Genomic DNA, 23,574 nt, shown 5'->3' with positions numbered 1-23,574 from the left:
ATCCAAATAATACTGCTTTGGAGCAGATTCCTGCATTAGATTCTACCTGGACATCAGGACGTGAAACCGAGGAAAGAAATTCCAGGGAATTAGATTTGTTGTCACAGAGCGAACTGTTGATTGAAGGAGACAAGGCACACATTAGCCTGTCGCCTAAGAGTGAGAGAGGCAGAGATTCTTATACCATTAAAGAAATCGGGCAGGAGACTGGATTGGGAGTGAGCCTAAATAACGAAGGCCTCTGCAGTAACACTGCTGGAAAATCAACCAGTGAAAACAATGTTGTGGCGTATTCAGATGTGATGGTGCTGGAGAATAAACTGTGTAAGAAAGATTCCTTAGAACCTACTGAAGAAAAGGATCGAAGGCAACATAGGCCAGTTCCTTCTGAGCATGGTAAAGAATGCACTGCATTAAGCCTTGATGATATCCCTAGAGGCTTGCCTGCCTTGCTGTTATACCCTGCGATTGCGAATGACAAAGACACAAGAACTGTGCCTCTTGTCAGTAGAACAGATGCTGAGCATTATGCTACTACTTTTGCAAGACAGTATAAGGAAAATCCAAATAATACTGTTTTGGAACGGATTCCTTCATCAGATTCTACTTGGACATCAGGGCCTGGAACCAAGGAAAGCAATTCCAGTGAATTAGATTTGTGGCCACAGAGTGAATTGTTGATTGGAGGAAAGAAGGCGCGTATTGTTCAGCTGCCTATGAATGAGAAAGATTTTAATACCGCTAAAGAAATCATAGAGGAGACTAAATTAGAAGTGAGTAACAAGGAAGAGACTTTAATAAAACCAGTGGGGCTGAACACAGGTAGTGTAGACAACCTGGTAATGAAGAAAGAAAATTGTATTCCAAATAATCTCACAGCAGGAAATTCAGACATAAATAAATATGGTATATCTGGTGTTGATCAGAGCCTTGTTGAGTTCAGAGGTGTCATCAGTGAAGATAGCAACAGTGATGTTAACAGAGAGGACAATCAATTCCAAATATTTCCAGAAAAGGGTAGTGGGATGCTTCAGGGTCCTCCTACTGTATCCAGTTTGTCTTCAAACAGATCAACCCTGTTGCCATTAACCATGACAGAACAACCAATTGGTGACTTGGTGACTGAAAATGAATGGCTAGAAAAGACCATAAACCCAGAACCGAACATCCATTGTGTGGATTTACCAGTTATCTTGAAACCTTCTGATGCATCCTTGATGCCAGAAAATAAAAACAAAGGGCAAAAAGCAAACACATCTCAGAACGCAGCAGAACAGATTAGCAACAATGAAATCACACAAACTGAATCTCTGAGCAGGGAAAATACAGCCTTAAGTGACCCAGAAAACGTTATGCATATGGGGAAGGAAGAATCTGTTGGGGATAAACTGTTGTTACTTGACAGAAGAACAAGCGATTTCATGAGTGAGAATGACCTTGCTGATCATAATAAAGAAGAAACTACAATAGCTGAGAAATACAGACTTACTTCTTCCAGAAACGAAGAACATGAATGTCAAGAGGTGCCATCCTCAAGTCAGGTTATACATGAAGATATAAACTGTCCCCAAGAGACACGACTATCTTTTGATATGAATTCGAGACAGATCAGTCAAGATGCTGCTTTAGATGATCAAGTAAGTGGTTTAGAAACCAATATCAGTGGCAAAATTTTAGAAAAGAACCTCAGTTCGGAATGTAATCTGAATATACTCAATGATCATTCACCGGAATTAAGCGAGAACTTGGAGCAAAGAACCACAAGCCTAAATGAAAAAAAAGTGGCCAGTCTTGAGTCATCTGAATTATTACTTTTACAAGAAAAGGACAGCTTGCGGAGTTGTGATCTTCTAAAGTTCAGTGTAGAAAATATTCAGTTCTCCTTTCCAGTCAATAAAGAGATAGAGGATGCAGATGGTTCACTGTCCCTGCCTCCTGAAGACAATGATGTTCTGCAAAATAAAAAACAGGAATCCTGGGAACAGCCAGGATTTGAGCTATTTGGGCACACATTTGCTCAAAACACCAAATCAGAATTGGAAGACCAGTTGATGGATGAAATAAATTCAGAGACTGATGCCTCAAATGCAAAAATAATTGCAGTGTCTAAAACGGAACTTGAGTTCCACGACTTAAACGGACAGGCTAGAAGTGCTGAATGTGTTGCAGCTGAGAAGACAAACATTGTAGAGGATGAATCCCACTCTGAAAGTGAAAGATGTGCCTCAACAGCTGGCAGTGGCCCAAACTCTGTACCTGTGACTACCGCTGAACAAAGCACTGCTGTGGGGAAGAATGACGGTAATGAAGCAAGACAGGAGGAATGCGAAACAGGGATGAAAAAACAAGAAGCTGACAGAACTTTGGCACAAGAAATCCATATAAAATTGGACTCCACACAGCAAGTGCAGCTGGAACAAGCAAGTGAAGAAAATGACCCTAATATAAAACATGATTATTCTGGCAATCCTTTAGTATCAGCTGTTGGAGCAGAAATCAGTCCCCAGCCACTAAAGTTTGGAGACTTAGGCGATAATAGCATAAGGGCAAACAATTCTCCATTCATGAGCGATGATTGCAAGGAATTTTTGGAAACTCATCCCAAAGAGACTGTGGAAAATCCACAGACATTGGGCATTTTAATAACATCTCCCGAAGTGCAGTCAAATGAAAACTCAAAGGTCACGGCAAGTGAAGACGGACAGTGTGTTTCAAACCCAGAAGATAAAGATCTGGATCACGATGGTCTTCAAGCATTTGTGAATTCCCAAGGACAGACCTCTAACCAGACATCTCCCGAAAGGCTACAAACATTGGAATTAAATCATTTCTGTGGCCATGGGGAGGTTGATAAAAGTGAACTACAACAAACTGGAGACAATCTGCACAAGCTCCAGACAGTACTTGGTGGGCCAGAGACAAAATCAACTAATCTATCCGATGACATTGCATCTTCGACACCTATTTCTGAATTTGTGGGGAACACCTCACAAAACAACAACCTAACAAATGTAATTAACCCACTGGAGGAAGAAAGTTGCCTTAGCAAAGAAACCTTAAACAATGTAAAGCAAGGCATTTCTAATTCTCTCTTTTCAGATGGTGTTTTTGAAGGACCAAGCAAGAGTGGTGCATTTCCTGAAAACTCTATTACAGTTAAACAGTTGGATGGTTTAGGTGAATTTTCAGACAGCAAATGTGCAAGCAATATGGACATTACAGAGTTTATTTCAGCGATACAGAAAACTGAACAGGTGCAAACCCTGCAGGAGAGTTTAATCTGTGAAGGTGACAGTGGGACTGATGTTAACTTACCAAGCAAAGAAGCAGAATTGGGTGAACAAAGTTTACATACAGAGATAGAAGAACACCTGAGTTTAGCAAATGAAGCTATTCAGAAAGATGAGCAAGTGACTTGCAAAGTAGACTTAGCTTTCCTGCCTTCTGAAAACACAAGAATGGATGAACATCCTCCTGGATTACCTAATAGCCCAGAAGTTCCTTTGAGTGATGCTTGGCATAAAACATGCCCCATTGAAAAGACTGACAGCGTACATGTTAGTTCTCAAGCAGAACCAATGCCTCTTTCAACATTGGCATTTCTACATAATGGGCCTAGCCAAGTAAACTCCCAATCTACAGGCTTTATGTATCATAGCCCTGAAGGTGAATTTCAAAGAAGTGAGCCAGAAGCTGTGGCATGTCAAGATGTCTTCGACACCACTCCCAGTCTGCAGACTGCTGGTGCTACACACGTTGACTTAGGTGATGCTTTTGAGGAGAACAACACAACTGATCAAAGGAAACCAGAAGTAATGAATTTAGATTATATTCCTTCAGAAGCTGTCCCAGGAAAAGAATCTTACATTCCAGGCCAAGAGTCTGAGCTCAGGCAACGGGAAAGAAATTTGTCACCCTTTAATTTCAAGAAGTTGCAGGATGAGATCTCGGCAATTAAGCTAAAAGGGGATAAAAGTGATGTACATTTTAAAGCCCAGCAGCTTAACAGCTCAGCAGAATCTCTATTCAGCCCTTCAAGTTTAGAAAGGAAGCTTTTGGACCTTTCAACGCTCGATAAGCAAGCAAATTGTAAGGAGGACACGGCAACAAATATAAGTTGTGAAGATAACAAGCACGGTGAGATTGAAGAAGAAAGCAAATGTGACTTGATAGAGAAATTCAACCTTCCCAAGATGGAAGGAGATGTTCCCAGGCAGCCTGTAGCAATATCTGAAAAAGATCCAGAAATTCCATCTTCCAGGGCATTCAGCATTGGCTTTTTTGATTTCAGGAAACACATTAGCAAAATATTTGAACAGGTAGCACCAAATGTTGTGCCTGCCAACTTGCCTAACCTTGCCACTGAGCAGCGTCCAAGTGAGAAGATCAGTCCAGAGGGTAAAGAAACAAAGGTTAAGCAAGGTCTGGCAGATGTTGAAAAAAGCAGTGCAGATGTAGATCCCGAGAATGACTGGAAAACAAACCAGCGCACATTGCCTTTGGAGACCGAAGTCTGTAATAAAGCCACTGAAGAGAAAATATCTCAGGAACAAGAACTCACAGGAATGCTGGCAAACAGTCAGGGGAATGATTTGCCAAGTGCCTTTTCAGAAAAGATCCCTATCGACAAATATTGCTTAACCGAAAACTGTCTTACAACTTCCCCCAAGTTATTTAAGGTGGATGGTTTAAGCAGGCATGAAATAAATGTGGAGATTAATGATCACCTTTGCTCTTTAAGCAGTGATACTGCTGAGAAGGAACTTTGCACAGAAAAAGTGGAATTTCCATCTAGAAGTTCCGGAAATCAAGAAACGGAGAATCTGCCATCTTCTCCTAAAAATGAAGAGCCTTTAATAATCCCTGCCTCTACAGGCGTTGTTCCAGATTTTGAGGCCACACCTGTTGCTACTGAAGTAAAAGAAGGTAATTTAATTAGTCTGTGTAACTTTGAAACAGATGAACCTAAAGAACAGTTAACCTACGAGGGAAATAAAAACATCGACAAGGGGAATGGTGACAATACAGACTTAGCCAAGATTTCAACATTGCCATTTCTTACAGATGATCTGGATGCTCATAAAGAACAAACAGATCAGCCCGAGATATTGTTTGATGAAAATCCTAATTTTTCCAATCAACATACATTACAAAACACAGCTGTTACAGTACTGGATACCATAGACAGTAATAACTGGTTGCAAAAGTCCATAGAGGAAGAGAAGAGACAGGACACAGCAGAACATAAGCTAATTACTTATTTTAAAAATGAAGTAAGTCCTGATCACTCACCAGACGAGTCCAAATTGGGATCCAACAGTGTTCAAGAGAGTTGTATAGAAAAGACAAATGACATCAATTTGAGCACAGCAGAAGGACCAGGTTTTTCTGCTGATGTCCCTAAAGCAGATACTACAATCACGCTAATTACCAACAACTGTGAAGCAGTTTTGCAAGCCAGCAGAGACATTCAAAAGCCTGATGTAAAGAGGCATTCAGAAACCCTCCAAGGAATGGAACAAACTATACGTACAGATGTGGAAATGGCTTCTTTAAACGAAGCCAAAGAAGAACCTGCAAGTTTTCAAGATATCCAGGAAATAATACCAATTATTTCACATTCTGAATTGGAGCAAAGCTTTCCCGGTTTACTTGAAAACATGGCGACGGAAGAATTACCCCCTGAAAGGTATTTAATTTAAAATTAACTGTACAAATAATTCAGTGTATTGATGGTTAATCAAGATAGCAATTAGGGAGGATAAATTAAGCAATTTTTAAAATTACATTGAATTCTGTTTAGAATGGTTTATCTTGCAGCAGGGACAACCTACTTAGGAAGAACCCCTTAATTCTTCACCTGAAAATAATGGATTTTAAGGAAGTAATGACACTTTTTACAGCCTGAGAATTATACAAATGTCATGTGTTGTTTTTTTTGTAATGCTAACACTTAGGCTACAATTCAATATACACTTTCCAAAGCTTCTCTGTACAACCACTTTTGTGGAATGATTAAGGCAACAGGTTAGAAACTGAGAGACCGTGTGTTCTAGTTACCCCTAGGGCACAAAGCCAGTTGGATGAACTTGGTTCAGTTTCTTTCTCTCAGCTCTAGAAAAGAGGCAATGGCAAATCACTTTTGAAAAAGAGAGAGAGAGAGAGAAAGAGAGAGAGAGAGAGAGAGAGAGAGAGCCCTCTCTAAGCGGTTTGCAGAGTCAGCATATCGTCCCCACAGTCTGAGTCCTCATTTCACCCACCTCGGAAGGATGGAAGGCTGAGTCAACCTTGAGCCAGTGAGATTAGAACCGCTGAACTGCAGATAACAGTCAGCTGAAGTGGCCTGCAGTACTGCACCCTAACCACTGGGCCACCTCGGCTCTTATTGAAATCTGAAAGATTCAATTCTGAGTTAGGAAATTTAAGCAGCAGCTAAGTAATCCTCAGATAGATTTACATGGTAAAGGAGGAGGGAGTGACTTTTGGTTTTTGGTTCATTTAAGAGAAATTATGTGTTTTGATGCATCTGATTGCCTTTAGAAGGTGTTCGTTTCAGAGGTGTGTGAAGTATTCGGCTATCTTTGATTTCTTCACTATATTATTAATAGAGACGAATTTCCTTTTGAATACTGCCACCCATTTTATATCTGCTCAGAGGGTTTGGGTTAGATAAAGCATAATATAATTTTGTACCTGTGACAAACAAGGTAGTGTCTTGAGCAGCTGTTGGTTTATAACTCCATTGCTTCATACATGCATAAGCTTGAAGAATTTCTTATCACCTGTTTCTCATGTCTGAGTATTTATCCCAAGTGGCTGCAGCTGCTGTCTTTTACGGAACTGTAAACTGTATTTAGCAGCATGCCTGCAGATAAATACATCTTGCATACATGGAATAATGTGAAAAACAAATTCCAGAACTTGGGGCTTTCCAGGATGATTAGCAGAATGTGTATAGACTTGTTTATTATATGACTATAATTAAAGGAGGAAGAAAATGAATATATATATTAAACTTTCCTATCAGACTTCATAGAGCTCACTTTAAGAATATGCACACAACATCAGAGAGACAGCATTGTTGTAAAGTTGTACGATACGTAGACTTTTTTGAATTTTTCATCTCCTTGTTGATGCTATTGAATTCCTCTGGTGTCCATTTAAGCTCACGCCTACTGATTCAATCACTCCAACCAGCCACCTCATTCTCTGTCGTCCCTTTCTTCTTTTCCCCTCAATCTTCCCCAGCATTAGGCTCTTCTCCTTCTCATTAGGTGGAACTATGCAGCAATCCAAATCTGCAGGAAAAATTGAGCATCTTTGACTACACTCAAGATAGTATTTCCCCAAACAGAGTTGGTACACAATTTAGTATTCTTATGGATTTGCAGCTTTTGCTGAAGTAGTAAGTGGTAGCTGTGGCTAGGAGGGTCTTCATTGAGATTTGTCTTATGTACCAAGTGCATCCATTCCTGGACCGAGAGGACTAGTTTACAATCATTCACATTCTGGTTATTTTTGGTTGGACTATTATAATGTGCTCTACATGGCACTGCTTTTGAAGACCATCTGTATATTCCAACTGGTTAAGAAATCCAGAAGTGCAGACAGTTCTGAGCAGGGACGTGCAGTCAGGGGAGGCAGGGGAGGCAGGGCCTCACCACTGTCATCATGAAAAGAAAAAAAATTAAAAGGAAAGAGGCTGAGGTAGTTGCTGCCAGAATCACAGTGGATGACTCTGCTTAGTGCTTAACTGTTTAAAAAAGCCTCTTTAAAAAGTGCCCTCTACAGGAGGAGGCGGGAGAGCCATGTGCCTCATTTAGTCTGACTTTATGATCACTCTAGCAGAGTTAAGCAAGAGTTAAAAGCCGAAAAATTCCTTATGTAGAGGAGGCACTTGGTTCTCTCGCCTCCTCCTGTAGAGGGCGTATTTTTTAGAGGCTTTTTTAAACAGTTAAGCAGAGTCATCCATTGGAGACTCTGGCAGCAGCTAATCCAGCCTGACCTCAGCAGCTCTTGCCTTTTTCCTTTTACATTTTTACATTTTCACCATGGCAGACAAGAGCAGAGTTGAAATCCTCTGTGAAACAGCTGGAAAAGGTATGTGGGTTGGAGGGAGGGGGAGGAATTCAAAATTAATGTAATTTGTAAGTAATTGTATTATTGTAAGTAATATGTGTGTGTGTGTGTTTTACCCACCTCTGCTGGTGCATGGGCTGGCACTTTTTTTTAATCATTGTAAGCCGCCCTGAGTCCCCTCAGGGAAAAGGGCGGCCTATAAATGCTAATAAAATACATCAAAATAAAATACATCAAAAATAATGTTTTGGAACCATTCCCCTAAATAAACACATTTATTGGGCAGTAGGAAATCCCTCATCTGGGAAGTGTCTGAGTTGAATTTGGCAACCCAAAACTGTTAAAGCGAGGAGGCTGACCATTCAGCAGGCATGTTTATAATCATTTTCCGTTTCCTGTCTAAGGGGAACCACTTTAAGTGTGGGGTGTCTTCATTAATATAATCTGCCCCTTTCTCCTTCTGATGCTGTTTTGTAGGAGAGGGGAGAAAGTTGGGTTCTCCCTTGGTGTGGTACAGCCCTTCTGAAAGCCCTGCCGCTGTGTCCGACATATAGGCGTCCCGCCTCTATGGCGGAGACAGCGCCAGAAGCCTCTATGTCGGACACAGCGGCGGGGTGTCTGAAAGCCCCGGCGCTGTGTCCACCATAGATGCGGGATGCCTCTATGTCGGACACAGCGGTGGGGCATCCGAACGTCCTGCCGCTGTGTCCGACATAGGGCGGCTTTTGCCCCCTTGCCTCACCAGCCATAAACCTCACCGCACGTCACTGGTTCTGAATGTTCCACAGTTTGCCCATATTACAATGCTGGTGTGTAAACTGCAGTGGCTTCCAGTTTTTTTCTGAGAGTAGTTCAAGATACTGGTTAACACACTTAAAGCTGAATGGCACAGGGCCAGGTTATTTGCAAGACTGCTTCTCCCAAAAAGCCCATTCCATCAAATCTGATTAAGTGAGGGCACTCTAGATCCATCCTTTAAATACTGCCACTTTATGGGACATAGGAAATATGCCTTCTCCATGGCAGTGCAGGAATATATGTTTCCTGAGATCTGGCAGCCCCCTCCCCTTGATTTTTGGAAGGCCCTTAAGAGCTGACTTTTCCTTTAAAAGTTGGGTTACTGTGAGGCTGGAGCCCAGGACAATTGAATATGATGCCTTCTTTTGAATGCCAAGAATTCTTGTTCTGGGTTTTATTGTTTTTTATTGTTGTTTTGTGAGGATCATAGTCTTGCATGTAAGGTATCGCGAGGAGGGAAATATAATTATTTCAAATAAACAAATAAAAAGATGCAACCTAATGTTATTAGTGGTTTCAGCATAAAACCAGAACTAATTCCTTTTCCAAACACGATTCACAGAATCTCTTAGCAAGCTTTATTAAAAGGGATAGTGTTACAAGAGTTCCAGAGACTGAACTGTTTCCCAGCATACAACTGCATCTGTCCCAACACACGTTAGGAGACAGTAATTTTCTTTTTTACTGTCTTTCTGAGAAGTGGGATGTCTCCTCGCTGATAAGGATTGATTTTACCACATCTATGATGAGCAAAATTATTCGTATCTATTGGAACTGTAAATTATTGTGGGAAGTTATCATCCAGCCCTCTCCCAGAAAAATGAAATATCCTAGGAAATATTGAAAAGGCAGAATATTTCTCTGGATGTGAAAAGAAAGAAACACGTTTTAAAAGACAGAATAGTTGCCTGTAGCTTTCTGCCCATCCCCAGTTAATGGGCCATTGAGATGGCCAGGCTAGCCCACTTTACATAATAAAGACTTCACCAGCAGCTACAGAAAGGCATGATAATATACTCAACTGACCACAAGGCATCTGAGAACTCATCACAGCCTAGAGAGTAGCCCCCTGCATGGCACCATGGGAGTCTGACAACCAATCCGAATACATTTCTTACACAGGAACAGGAAACAGAGAGGTGGGACTGAGCAGGTTATAAAAAGCCTAGCAAGCCCCTCCTTCAGCCCTTCTCTTCTTCTCCACCAACATTGAAACATGTGATCACCTTTTCTGTTCAGGGCTCAAGCCATGTGGCCCTGTCCAACAATAAACCATCTTTCCAAGCAGCCTCCATGTCTCCAGTGTCTTCTTCCCCACTTGGAGCCGAACCCAGAAGGACATTTCTTTCAACATTATCAAAGCTTGTTTCTGGCTGAGCCTTACAAGGAACCTAAACATTTATGAAAGGATTTCTACAACCTGTTTATAATCAAATAGGAAGAGAGCAAAATATACATGTTTTAGAAAGGAGTTTCATGAATTTGAGCCTCCTTGTAAAATGTTTTCATGTGAATTTGCACCCATTAACAGAAAATAAATGATACTTCTAGCTATTCTGCAGAAGCCAGTGTGTCAGATAAAAAAATTCCAATGCAATGTAGTAGTCAGTGTTAACTACGTATTGTCTTGCATAAGACACAAAATTTAATAAGCAGAACAAATACTATTTGCAATGATCAGTATCTAAAAGATCTTGGTTAATAAAAAGTACTTAAAATCGGACCCCAGGAGATAATTTTAAATGAAGATTTCCTAATTTAACAGGCCATATCTTTGATTACTTCCAATGATGGTGATTTCAGCAAATTTCTCAGGATGGTGTTAGGTGGTTTTTAAGAAACATAATACTAGACTGACCAGTGATGTGCAGCCAGGGGAGGCAGGGCCTCACCACTGTCATCATGAAAAGAAAAAAAAATGTAAAAGGAAAAAGGCTGAGGTAGTTGCTGCCAGTCACAGTAGATGACTCTGCTTAGTGCTTAACTGTTTAAAAAAGCCTCTAAAAAGTGCCCTCTACAGGAGGAGGCAGGAGAACCACGTGCCTCATTTAGTCTATCTTTATGATCACTCGAGCAGAGTTAAGCAAGGGTTAAAAGCCAAAAAATTCCTTATGTAGATGAGGCACGTGGTTCTCTCACCTCCTCCTGTAGAGGCCACTTTTTAAGAGGCTTTTTAAAACAGTTAAGCAGAGTCATCCATTGGGGACTCTGGCAGCAGCTAACCCAGCCTGACCTCCGCAGCTCTTGCCTTTTTCCTTTTACATTTTTACATTTTCATCATGGCAAACAAGAGGAGAGTTGAAATCCTCTGTGAAACAGCTGGAAAAGGTATGTGGGTCGGAGGGAGGGGGAGGAATTCAAAATTAATGTAATTTGTAAGTAATTGTATTATTGTAAGTAATGTGTGTGTATGTGTGTGTATGTGTTTTACCCGCCTCTGCTGGCGTGCGGGCTGGCACTTTTTTTATGTCGGACATAGCGGCAGGGCTTTTGGACATAGTGGGACGCCTCTATGTCAGACACAGCCGTGGGGCTTTTTGACGCCCCGGCGGTGTGTCCGCCATAGAGGCGGGACGCCTCTATGTCGGACACAGCCGCGAGACTTTCGGATGCCCCGGCGCTGTGTCCGCCACAGAGGCGGGATGCCTCTATGTCAGACACAGCCGCAGGGTGTCTGAAAGCCCTAGCAGTGTGTCCACCACAGAGGCGGGACGCCTCTATGGCGGACACAGCCACGGGGCGTCTGAAAGCCCTGCGGCTGTGTCCGCCACAGAGGCATCCCGCCTCTATGGCGGAGACAGCGCCGGGGCGTCCGAAAGCCCCGCGGCTGTGTCCAACATAGAGGCGTCCCTCTATGGCGGACACAGCGCCAGTGCGTCCAAAAGAAATTAGACAATCATTTGTCTGATATGGTATAAGGTTTCCTGCCTGAGCAGGGGGTTGGACAAGAAGACCTTCTAGGTCCCTTCTGTTATTCTATTAGTCGTGAGGCAAGATGATACAAAGTAATGAAAGGAACAGGAATAACCAATAGCTTGGAGTACGGCCATTTAGTGATTTGTTTGTGAATTAATTTATATTTTAAGTCTTTGGATGTGAATGTGAGATATTTTCACAGCTTTAAAACAATGTGGACAGTGCCTTTAATTTTTTTTATTTCCTTTGGGTGCCTCTGTTAAGATGTAGTTATTTGCCAAAAGTTGTAATTTTGTACATGCTTAGAGCTTGGGATAATCTAAGGACATAGCATCCTTCTGGTCTCTTAGGGTTGCGTCGTCATACCCCCCCAAAATGTCATTTGATATTCCACATATCTTATTTGGATAGAAAATAAATAATATCAGTGAGTTATGGAATAACAGTTCTTGTACTGCTTGAATCTGCATTTACAGTGGATATAAAAAAAGTCTATACATCCCTGTTAAAATGCCAGGTGTTTGCGATGTAAAAAAAATCAGATCAAGATAAATCACTTCGGAATATTTTCCACCTTTAATATAACACATATAATGCAATTGAAAAAACAAACTGAAATCTTTTAAGGGGAAAAATAAAAAAGTACAAAAATGTGGTTTAGACTTTTTATATTTAATGTATAGCAACAAGATAGAAATTTTCTATATGTTATTTTTTATTATTGTTTTAGATGTCTAGGTAGCTAGTAGCTATCATTTGCAAATAGTTATTTCAGTTTTTTGCTTTGTTCTCCAGTCATGTTTTAATCTGCTTTTTATTAATTTGCTTTTTTTGGTGGCGGATCTAAAGCTTATTGTAGGTGAACAAATCTTGGTCTTTTTTCCCCTTTGATCATTTTTTCATGTTTCTTCAAACAATCATGAGATATGTGGGAAAGTACTTTTCATAAATTTTGGCTAGATGTGGTACATTTACTGATGTTATGTTTTTGAAGTGAATTTCTCTTTTATTATTTTCTTCTGTGAGTTTTTACATACATGTGATAAGATTTATACTGAATCCTCAGTGTATGGTCGGATAATAGATACAACTGAAAATTCCAACACAACTTGTTTTTGAAGATAGTGATGTTAATATCAACAAAAGCATGATGTCAATTGTAAATAGTTATAAATAGAAACTCATTATGGAAATGGGACTTCAATACAATTAACCCTTCAGTTCTATGTGTGCCTGCTCAATGGGACTTACGTCAGTGCACAATATACTATTTTGTCTCTTCTTCTTGCATGTAGACATTCTTCATTTTAACATGGAGTTTCTAGTTGTTACTCCTTCCCACAATTATATGAGCATTAACACTTCCACAAACATCAAACTAATGCAGAGTACTCACAGAGTATTCACAGAGTACTCACAGAGCCGAGGTGGCGCAGTGGTTAAATGCAACACTGCAGGCTACTTCAGCTGACTGCAGTTCTGCAGTTCGGCTGTTCAAATCTCACCGGCTCAGGGTTGACTCAGCCTTCCATCCTTCCGAAGTGGGTAAAATGAGGACCCGGATTGTTGTTGGGGGCAATATGCTGACTCTGTAAACCGCTTAGAGAGGGCTGAACGCCCTATGAAGCGGTATATAAGTCTAACTGCTATTGCTATTGCTATTTTATAACTTCATCATGAAATAATCCAGCTGGCACAAGTGATATTGGTATGGTGCCTTCAATTAAATTGCTTCCCCTCTATACATGTGATATACCATCTTCTCAGTAACATATTTTTCAAGTTTCAAACGGTTAATCATTATACAAGGTATGAGGAATTCATTATTGTGATAAGAGTGTGAGGCATTCACTCTTGCTAGAAATGCCATGGCTAAGAATAGCTCCTAAAGTATGCATTAAAAGCTACATTTGTTTCTGAAAGTATTAGCCAGATAATTAGCCAGGCTGGTAAGTCAGTTATAAATCTCACCAGCTGTTATTACAAACAAAAATTTTATTAATATAAAAGATTAATGATAACTACCACTGATTTTCAGGTGTGATTTCTCCCAAATTAGGCATGACTAGCTGAGAGTATGTTAACAGCAGTGGTAAGTCCTAACATGCCTTGATTAATCTCAGAAAAATTAAGACTAACCCTGGCTGATAAATGGATGGGTGCAATTAGAATCTCAGGACTTGGGGGAAATTGAAAATATCTAAGAAAGTAACATTGGCAAAGAATTTCCATGTTGTAACTATAAAACCCACACTCTGATGTATTATTTATTTATTTATTTATTTATTAGACTTATATACCGCTTCATAGGGCTGTCAGCCCTCTCTAAGCGGTTTACAAATTTTTTAGCAAATTGAGTCAGCAACTTGCCCCCACAGTCCGGGTCCTCATTTTACCCACCTCGGAAGGATGGAAGGCTGAGTCAACCTTGAGCCGTTGAGATTTGAACCGCTGAACTGCAGATCACAGGCAGCTAAAGTGGCCTGCAGTACTGCACTCTAACCACTGCGCCACCTCGGCTCAGAATAAAGCTCAATTCAAGGGAAACTTTCCCATTTTTAAGGAGGAATACATGGGACATAGACAGGATCATGTCAGGATGATACAATAGGCCAAGAGTGTCAAACTCATGGCATCACATTGTTATGTGATGTATCGTGACTGTCTCCCCTTTACTAAACGGGATGGGCGTGTCCAGTGCATGACGCATTCAGCCCTGTTACCCCTGTAGTAGGCCATGTTACATTTTATTCCAAGCAAGAGAACTTATCAAATGTTAATCAAAAAAAAAGTATGTTTGCTGTCTGAACAAAAATGCTGAAGTCACTTATATTTCTGAAGGATTCCTGTCGGAATTACTAAATCTGCACAGCTAAGCTTCCCAATACTCTTGTCTGTTCAGCTGGAGAATTTTTAGCCCTTCCATTAAGGGATACTTCCTTCACCCCAGACCTAAAAAAATAGATAAGTACAACAGAATTTCCTACTTCAAAGTCTGGATATAAAGATCTTAGTAATGTGATACCAATCCTGAAACCCAAAGGGTAATTACTGAACTGTGCATAAGTCTTGCATATGGAAGAAGTTTCAATGAAAAGTTTCTTAGAAAATAATTGAAGTCAAATTTCTAGAAATTATATGGAAAAGAGGATAGATTTAAAAAAAAAAAACAAGGCCCAGAGTTACCAGCTAACTAAAACAAGTTACTTATCACCTGCCTTGCTTCAGCACCTGTTCAGAGGTTGTAAAGAGAATAACTGGAGTATCAGTTCCTGATTGAGAGCCGATGTGGCGCAGTGGTTAGGGTGCAGTACTGCAGGCCACTTCAGCTGACTGTTATCTGCAGTTCAGCGGTTCTAATCTCACCGGCTCAAGGTTGACTCAGCCTTCCATCCTTCCGAGGTGGGTGAAATGAGGACCCAGACTGTGGGGGCGATATGCTGACTCTGTAAACCGCTTAGAGAGGGCTGAAAGCCCTATGAAGCGGTATATAAGTCTAACTGCTATTGCTATTGCTATTGGATGATGCTAACTGATCTTGCTTTGCTCCTTTTTTTAGTTCTTTTTGAGCATTTATCTCTAGGATGTGTAAACCAGCTTCTGGGAGACTATATCTGTATCTGATATGCTAAGTCTAGCAAGCAAGTCAAGAGTTTCAGTTTCAGTTGAGTTTCAGTTGCGTTTATTTATAGGCCGCCCTTTTCCCTGAGGGGACTCAGGGCGGCTAACAACTTATGGGAGGGGAAGACGTACAATAACATAGAAACACAGTATAAAGTTAAAATCAAACAACATTCATTCAACATTCGGGTGGGGGCAAACTATGGTCTTTACCCCCAGGCCTGGCGGGATAGCCAGATCTTGAGGGCTGTGCGGAAGGTCTGAAGGGTGGTGAGGGTACGAATCTCCACGGGGAGATCGTTCCAGAGGGTCGGAGCTGCTACAGAAAAGGCTCTCCTCCGCGTAGTTGCCAGCCGACACTGGCTGGCAGATGGCACTCGGAGGAGGCCTAATCTGTGGGATCTTATGGGTCGAGAGGAGGTAATTGGCAGGAGGCGGTCTCCCAAGTACGCAGATCCACTACCATGAAGGGCTTTATAGGTAGTAAGAAGCACCTTGAAGCGCACACGGAGATCAACAGGTAGCCAGTGCAGCTCGCGGAGGATAGGTTTTATGTGGGCGAACCGAGGTGCACCCACAATCACTCGTGCGGCCGCATTCTGGACTAGCTGAAGCCGCCGGATGCTCTTCAAGGGCAGCCCCATGTAGAGCACGTTGCAGTATTCCAGCCTAGAGGTCACGAGGGCGCGAGTGACTGTTGTGAGAGCCTCCCGATTCAGGTAGGGTCGCAACTGGCGCACCAGGCGAACCTGGGCAAATGCCCCCCTGGTCACAGCCGACAGGTGGTGATCTAAGGTCAGCTGTGGATCCAGGAGGACTCCCAAGTTGCGAACCCTATGAGAGATTACTTAATACCTGAACCTACTTCATAATTAATTCATGGTTGATGATAAAAGTCCAAACTAGTTTTCACTTGGACAATTACATAAAGCAGGAGTGTGTAGGAGAGGCTTTGGGGGAAAATCATCAATTCACTGCTGTCATCATGAGATTAACTTTCCAGATGCTTTAGATAGCACCATTGTGCTTTACTAAAAAATGAGGGTTTGTGGTAAAAAGCCTTTTTTTATCTCAGCCACATGTAGATGATATTCTAAATACAACCATAACACATGTTGGTCTTGGTTCAAGATCAACAGACCGACTAAACTTTATAATGAGCCACTTTTAGACTGCATTTTTAAATTTGGGCATTGCTCATTTTTATTTGTTTTTTTTTTAAAAAAATATAGATTAAAAGAAACAATATTGAAATGGACAGATAAATCAGGAAAGAACAAAACTGAGTTTTGCCTTTATTTATTGTATCCTCATTATTCTTTTAAAATGTTATTAAGCATTTTTCTTTGTTTTATATCACAATTTTTATTTTTACAACATTTCGGTACCAGTATACCTCATATGTACATATAGTTTTTTTTTTTTTCGTGACCCGTCAAAACCGCGTTCCACAAAAGCACGGTCGACGAAATCGCGTATGTGACGTCATCACAACGCAACGAAAAAGATCAAAACATTGAAATAAAAATTAAATTACAGCAAGCCGATTCACATAAAGGTAAGAGTTAGGTTAAGGGTTAGGGTTAGGGTTAGGTTAAGGGTTAGGGTTAGGGTTAGGTTAAGGGTTAGGTTTAGGTTTAGAGCGTTAGCGTTACGTTTAGCGTTAGGTTAAGGGTTAGCGTTAGATTTTTCGTTAGGTTAAGGGTTAGGTTAAGGGTTAGGTTTAGGGTTAGGTTTAGGGTTAGGTTAAGGGTTAGGTTTAGGGTTAGGTTTAGGGTTAGGTTTAGGGTTAGGTTTAGGGTTAGGTTAAGGGTTAGGTTAAGGGTTAGGTTTAGGGTTAGGTTTAGGGTTAGGTTTAGGGTTAGGTTAAGGGTTAGGTTAAGGGTTAGGTTTAGGGTTAGGTTTAGGGTTAGGTTTAGGGTTAGGTTTAGGGTTAGGTTAAGGGTTAGGTTTAGGGTTAGGTTTAGGGTTAGGTTTGGGGGGGTTAGGGGAAGGTTTTAGCTTTATTTTTACATTTTTCATTTTTACATTACATTTTTCGATCTTTTTCGTCGCGCTGTGATGACGTCACATACGCGCTTTCGTCGACCGCGATTTTGTCGTCCGCGGTTTTGTGGTGGAACCGTTTTTTTCTCTTCCCTTTTTATATACATACATATTCCTTTATAACTACTAACTAGAAGTTAGCAACATACTCAACATACTAATAAATAGTATCCTATCCTCATTATTCTATATAGTAACAATATTTATAGCAAATGAAAAATGTTATGAATACCTTACAATATAAATTTGCTAATATAAATAAAACAGATGAATAGTCAATGGTAATATGGGCTACATTACTTCTGGAAAGGTAAAATGTGTAGTTGGCCTATAATCCTTATACTCCTATAATGCATGCACGCATGCATTCATACATACATACAGAATATATGTGTATGTGTGTGTGTGTATGCATGTATGATTAGGTTAAGGAAGAACAACAGTGCTACTATTTACAAAACAACACTGTGTTGTAGTATAGGAAAGTTGTATGTTTTATTTGGTTTGACACTATGGGGACAATGTGATTCAGAACAGATTTTATTTTACCTGGAGCGAAACAGATTGCTAAGAATTTATTCCATTCAAATTCAGATTTTCTATAGAACTTTGTCCCTCTAAGGATAATATTGTGGCAGCCTTTTCAGAAAGAAAAATTAGTCTTCATTTAAAAATATTAGGATAAGGTGGCATCTTGAATTTGGTAATCAACAGATCAGAGTCATTTTTTTTAAAATTCTGATTAAAGCATTTGGGGAACAAGGGCATATACAATGTTGTCATTTGTTCCATTTCACTGTTCTGCTTCTTTTACATAGCTCCTGACAAGAAATATCATATGCCAAAAACAGCATACTTCATTCCTTATGAATTTTTTTCCTTTGGCTAAATCCTTTTTGGAGCATTGTGTAACATCTGGCAGGCATGCGTGTTTCCTTTCTATTAGTGCTTCAAAGTTTATCATATTCTGGCTCCAAACAACAAATTACAGACATTGATAAACACAACATTAAAGGCACATAGCTCAAAATTCTTACTTTTACCTAATAATGGACTCTTTATCCATTCTGGTGAAAAACAAATTTGTACCCACTGGACTTTTTTTTTTTTTGCATGCTAAATAATGGGATATTACAACTGGCTGCCGAAAACTGAACTGGAGACTTTGTGTGATCTTATTTACTTGGTTCATATTATGATGAGCTGCATGTTAGGTTATTTGCTTCTGTTTTGCTGTGATGTGCAAATCATGGTTTGTGAACTCAGCCAACTGTTGCTGAATTAAAAGATATGCTTAAGAAGAGCCGAGGTGGCGCAGTGGTTAAATGCAGCACTGCAGGCTACTTCAGCTGACTGCAGTTCTGCAGTTCGGCTGTTCAAATCTCACTGGCTCAGGGTTGACTCAGCCTTCCATCCTTCCGAGGTGGGTGAAATGAGGACCCGGATTGTTGTTGGGGGCAATATGCTGACTCTGTAAACCGCTTAGAGAGGGCTGAAAGCCCTATGAAGCGGTATATAAGTCTAACTGCTATTGCTATATGTTAGCAGATATATACTGCATTCAGCTTTTTATGATTATTTCCTTAGAAATGGATGTTTTCATGCACACACGTTTTTCTTCTGATAGTGGTGGCATGCACTGCATCCTCATGGTGCAATTCAGGGTTCACCCACAAAACTGTGCTCGACTAAACCGCGCCCGACTAAACCGCGTCCGACTAAACCGCGTCGCTGATGTCATCAACAGGGCGACAACAGCGCGGAGACAGAAGCACGCTGTAAACCCTAAACCTAAAATTAACCCCTAAACCTAAACCTAACCCCCCTAAACCTAATCCTAAACCTAACCCTAAACCTAACCCTTAACCTAACCCTTAACCTAACCCTAAACCTAACCCTTAACCTAACCCTAAACCTAATCCTAAACCTAACCCTTAACCTAACCCTAAACCTAACCCTAACCCTTAACCTAACCCTAAACCTAACCCTAAACCTAACCCTTACCTTAAGTTGAATCGGCTTGCTTTCAAAGCGCTATTTAAAGCACCCTTCTTTCTCCGCGCTGGCTATTGTCGCCCTGTTGATGACGTCAGCAACGCGGTTTAATCAGGCGCGGTTTAGTCGAGCGCAGTTTTGACGGGGCACGGCAATTCAGAGATGGGTTGGGTTGGAATGGGTTGGAAAAAGAAACAATGACTGACCCAACCTCATAACAAGTAGGTTTGGAGCTAGGTGACAATCTGAGCTCTTTCTTTCGGTCAGTCCTGTGTTCATCCATCTCAGCTAGGCTTCTGTAACTTGGAAAATGGCCTCATGTGGGATAAACAAAATTCACACAGGCCTATTCATCTAATAGAGAGGAATGAATTACATGCAATACTCAGTAGTTTACCATAACCAAAGTCTGTATATTATTCACAGAATAAATTAAAGATTATAACCAAGATTACATAGCTGAAAATAGCAACTATTTTTTTTTTAATGACACTTCCATAACACTGTCCTCCAGATCGCCCACTCTGCTGCTACAGGAGTCCTCAACTTATGATCACAGTTGAGTCCAAAATTTCTGTTGCTAACAGTAAGACATGTGTTAAGTGAGTTTTGCCCCATTTTACAACTTTTCTTGTCATAGTTGTTAAATGAATTGTTAGCAACATGTTTGTTAAATGTCAATGGCTTCCCCGTTGATTTTGCTTGTCAGGTCACAAAAGGGGATCACATGATCCCAGGATACTGTAATCCTCAAGAGTCTGTTGCCAAGCAACATAATTTTGATCAAGTGACCATATGGATGCTGCAATGGTCCCAAGTGTGGAAAAACAGCAGTTGAAAGAAATGTCCTTCTGGGTTCAGCTCCAAGTGGGGGAGAAGACACTGGAGACATGGAGGCTGCTTGGAAAGATGTTTTATTGGTGGACAGGATGGCTTGAGCCCTGTACAGAAAATGCGATCACATGTTTCAATGTTGGTGGAGAAGAAGAGAAGGGCTGAAGGAGGGGCTTGCTAGGCTTTTTATACCCTGTTTAGTCCCACCTCTCTGTTTCCCGTTCCTGTGTAAGAAATGTATTCTGATTGGTTGTCAGACTCCCATGGTGCCATGCAGGGGGCTATTCTCTAGGCTGTTTTGAATCCATAGATGAGTTCTCAGATGCCATGTGGAGAGTTGAGTAATATCCCTTCCCCCTACAGCTGCAGTGGAGAAGTCTTTATTATGTAAAGTGGGCTAGCCTGGCCATCTCAATGGCCCATTAACTGGGGATGGGCAGAAAACTACAGGCAACTATTCTGTCTTTTAAAACATGTTTCTTTCTTTTCACATCCAGAGAAATATTCTGCCTTTTCAATATTTCCTAGGATATTTTTTCTGGAAGAGGGCTGGATGGCAACTTCCCACACAGCCTTAAGTCACTTATTTCAACGCTGTTGTAACTTTGGTCACTAAATAAACAAATGTAAGCCGAGGACTATGCTTATTTCAGTATTAGACCTGCTAACAGTATTTTAAGTCCAGGGGGATATTCTTAAGAGGCTATAAAAATATACCCCAAAGTGCCTGGGAATCCTGGCAATTACAAAACTATATGGTGGACATCAGAGAATTAAGACTTTTGAATAGGCATTTGCAGGATTCCACTGTACGCATTTTTTTTGTTTTTCCATCTACAGTTAATGGCAGCCGAGGTGGTGCAGTGGTTAAATGCAGCACTGCAGTTCAGCAGTTTGGCTGTTCAAATCCCACCAGGCTCAAGGTTGACTCAGCCTTCCATCCTTCCGAGGTGGGTAAAATGAGGACCCAGATTGTTGTTGGGGGCAATATGCTGACTCTGTAAACCGCTTAGAGAGGGCTGAAAGCCCTATGAAGCGGTATATAAGTCTAACTGCTATTGCTATTGCTACTTATATCTCTATCTCTATCTATCCATCTCTATTTCTCTATCTCTATCCCTATACTTATCTCTATCTATCTATCTATCTATCTATCTATCTATCTATCTATCTATCTATCTATACACACACACATACACATACACACATATATATATATTAAAAAGAGCCGAGGTGGCGCAGTGGTTAGGGTGCAGTACCTCAGGCTACTTCAGCTGACTGCAGTTCTGCAGTTCGGCTGTTCAAATCTCACTGGCTCAGGGTTGACTCAGCCTTCCATCCTTCCGAGGTGGGTAAAATGAGGACCCAGATTGTTGTTGGGGGCAATATGCTGACTCTGTAAACCGCTTAGAGAGGGCTGAAAGCCCTATGAAGCGGTATATAAGTCTAACTGCTATTGCTATTGCTACTTATATCTCTATCTCTATCTATCCATCTCTATTTCTCTATCTCTATCCCTATACTTATCTCTATCTATCTATCTATCTATCTATCTATCTATCTATCTATCTATCTATCTATCTATCTATCTATCTATCTATCTATCTATCTATACACACACACATACACATACACACATATATATATATTAAAAAGAGCCGAGGTGGCGCAGTGGTTAGGGTGCAGTACCTCAGGCTACTTCAGCTGACTGCAGTTCTGCAGTTCGGCTGTTCAAATCTCACTGGCTCAGGGTTGACTCAGCCTTCCATCCTTCCGAGGTGGGTAAAATGAGGACCCGGATTGTTGTTGGGGGCAATATGCTGACTCTGTAAACCGCTTAGAGAGGGCTGAAAGCCCTATGAAGCGGTATATAAGCCTAACTATTGCTATCCATGAGCTGCGCGTTAGAAAAGTGATATAAAAAAAACAACCTCAAACACACATTCCAATATGTTCAGGGCGTAGGAGAATCGCTGGAGCCAAGCCTGCTTAACCCCCCCCCCCCCACACACACACTTTAACAAGTTGTTGTGATCTTTTTTTCCCCCCCCCCTTGCGTTCATTTCCAAGGCTGGGCGGATACGGCGGAAGCCTTGAAACGAAAGCTTGAGAGAGGAAAGGGGTCTGGCTTGGGATCTTTAAAAAAAACAAAAGTTTATTTGGCGTCGAGCGGGAAGCGTTTCCTCAACAGCTGAAAAGAGAAGCGATCGTGACTCAAAAAGTCCTGGAAAGCATCTCCGCTAAAGGGCTGGCTCGGAGAGAGAGAGAGAAAGGAATGAGAACGCGCCACGGCCACCACGTGTTGGTTTTTCCTGGCGTCCACACGCGCTGCTGTCGCGGGCAGAAGGGAGGGAACCGCAGGCACTTCTAGAGCAGTGTTTCTCCACCTTGGCAAGTTGAAGATGTCTGGACTTCAAGTCCCAGAATTCCCCAGCCAGCGAATGCTGGCTGGGGAATTCTGGGAGTTGAAGTCCAGACATCTTCAAGTTGCCAAGGTTGGGAAACACTGTTCTAGAGAAACCATCGGGACTTCGGTGCGTTCCCCCTCCACCCACCCGACAAGGGAAGGCTGCTGCGGCGGGCTGGAGGCGTGCCGACATTCCAGCGACCCGGGAGCAGCTCCGGATGCCTGGCGAACCGGCTGCCCGGTTGCTAGACCTCCGTTTTCCCATGCGGGGCGGAGCGTCTGAAGTTGGGCTCCTCCACTAGGACCTTCCTCCCACTCCCTCCTTTCTTAATAGCCACTGGCCTTTTGTGTGGTTGAACCGTCCTACTGGTAACAGCTTCCCGGATAAGTGGCGAGGAGATAGGCGACGCAACCCGCGAATTGTGATTTCCCACCGGTTTGTAAAATCTTAAGTTGTGGATTGGGGTGGAGGTGCCAAAAAGGCGGCGTGGGTCTGTTTTGATTTCTGTCTGTCACTGCGCGCTGATGTATTTATCCCAAGATTGAAACTGCGTGGATGAGCTCTGATTCTTAAGATTTTTTTACCTTTTAGAGCTGAGGATGAGCCAACAGAGAACTTTTCCTTCCTTTTGACTCTGGCGGGGTGTGTGTGAATGCTTTGAATCCAGGGCTGGAAGGAGCGAAGGGCTTTTTAAATAATGGGGTGGCCTTTTAAGTGGCTTCTTCTACTACATTTTCCTCCTTCCTTGTGTGACTCATTCTCTGTTACATGTGTTAAACCGGGGACTGTGTTTAGGTGCTCTTTTAAAGAAGAGGAAGAAAAAGTTACAAATTAAAGGAAAGCAAATTGTATCTTTCTTTTCTGGTCACTGAAGACA

General features: G+C 41.5%; 1 protein-coding gene across 1 annotated transcript in view; it reads left to right on the top strand.

Moving 5' to 3' along the window:
* The first annotated feature begins 3,407 nt into the window (after positions 1-3,407).
* Positions 3,408-23,574, top strand: part of LOC116514106 (transforming acidic coiled-coil-containing protein 2-like) — a 121,885-nt gene continuing 101,718 nt past the window's right edge. The window contains 1 exon segment of the mRNA XM_032225559.1: positions 3,408-5,689. Coding sequence (XP_032081450.1) covers positions 3,459-5,689 — 2,231 coding nt within the window. The 5' untranslated portion in view covers positions 3,408-3,458.

Source organism: Thamnophis elegans, chromosome 10, assembly GCF_009769535.1.
Source record: "Thamnophis elegans isolate rThaEle1 chromosome 10, rThaEle1.pri, whole genome shotgun sequence".
NCBI classification, from domain to species: Eukaryota; Metazoa; Chordata; class Lepidosauria; order Squamata; family Colubridae; genus Thamnophis; species Thamnophis elegans.
This window is presented reverse-complemented; position numbering and strand designations above follow the sequence as displayed.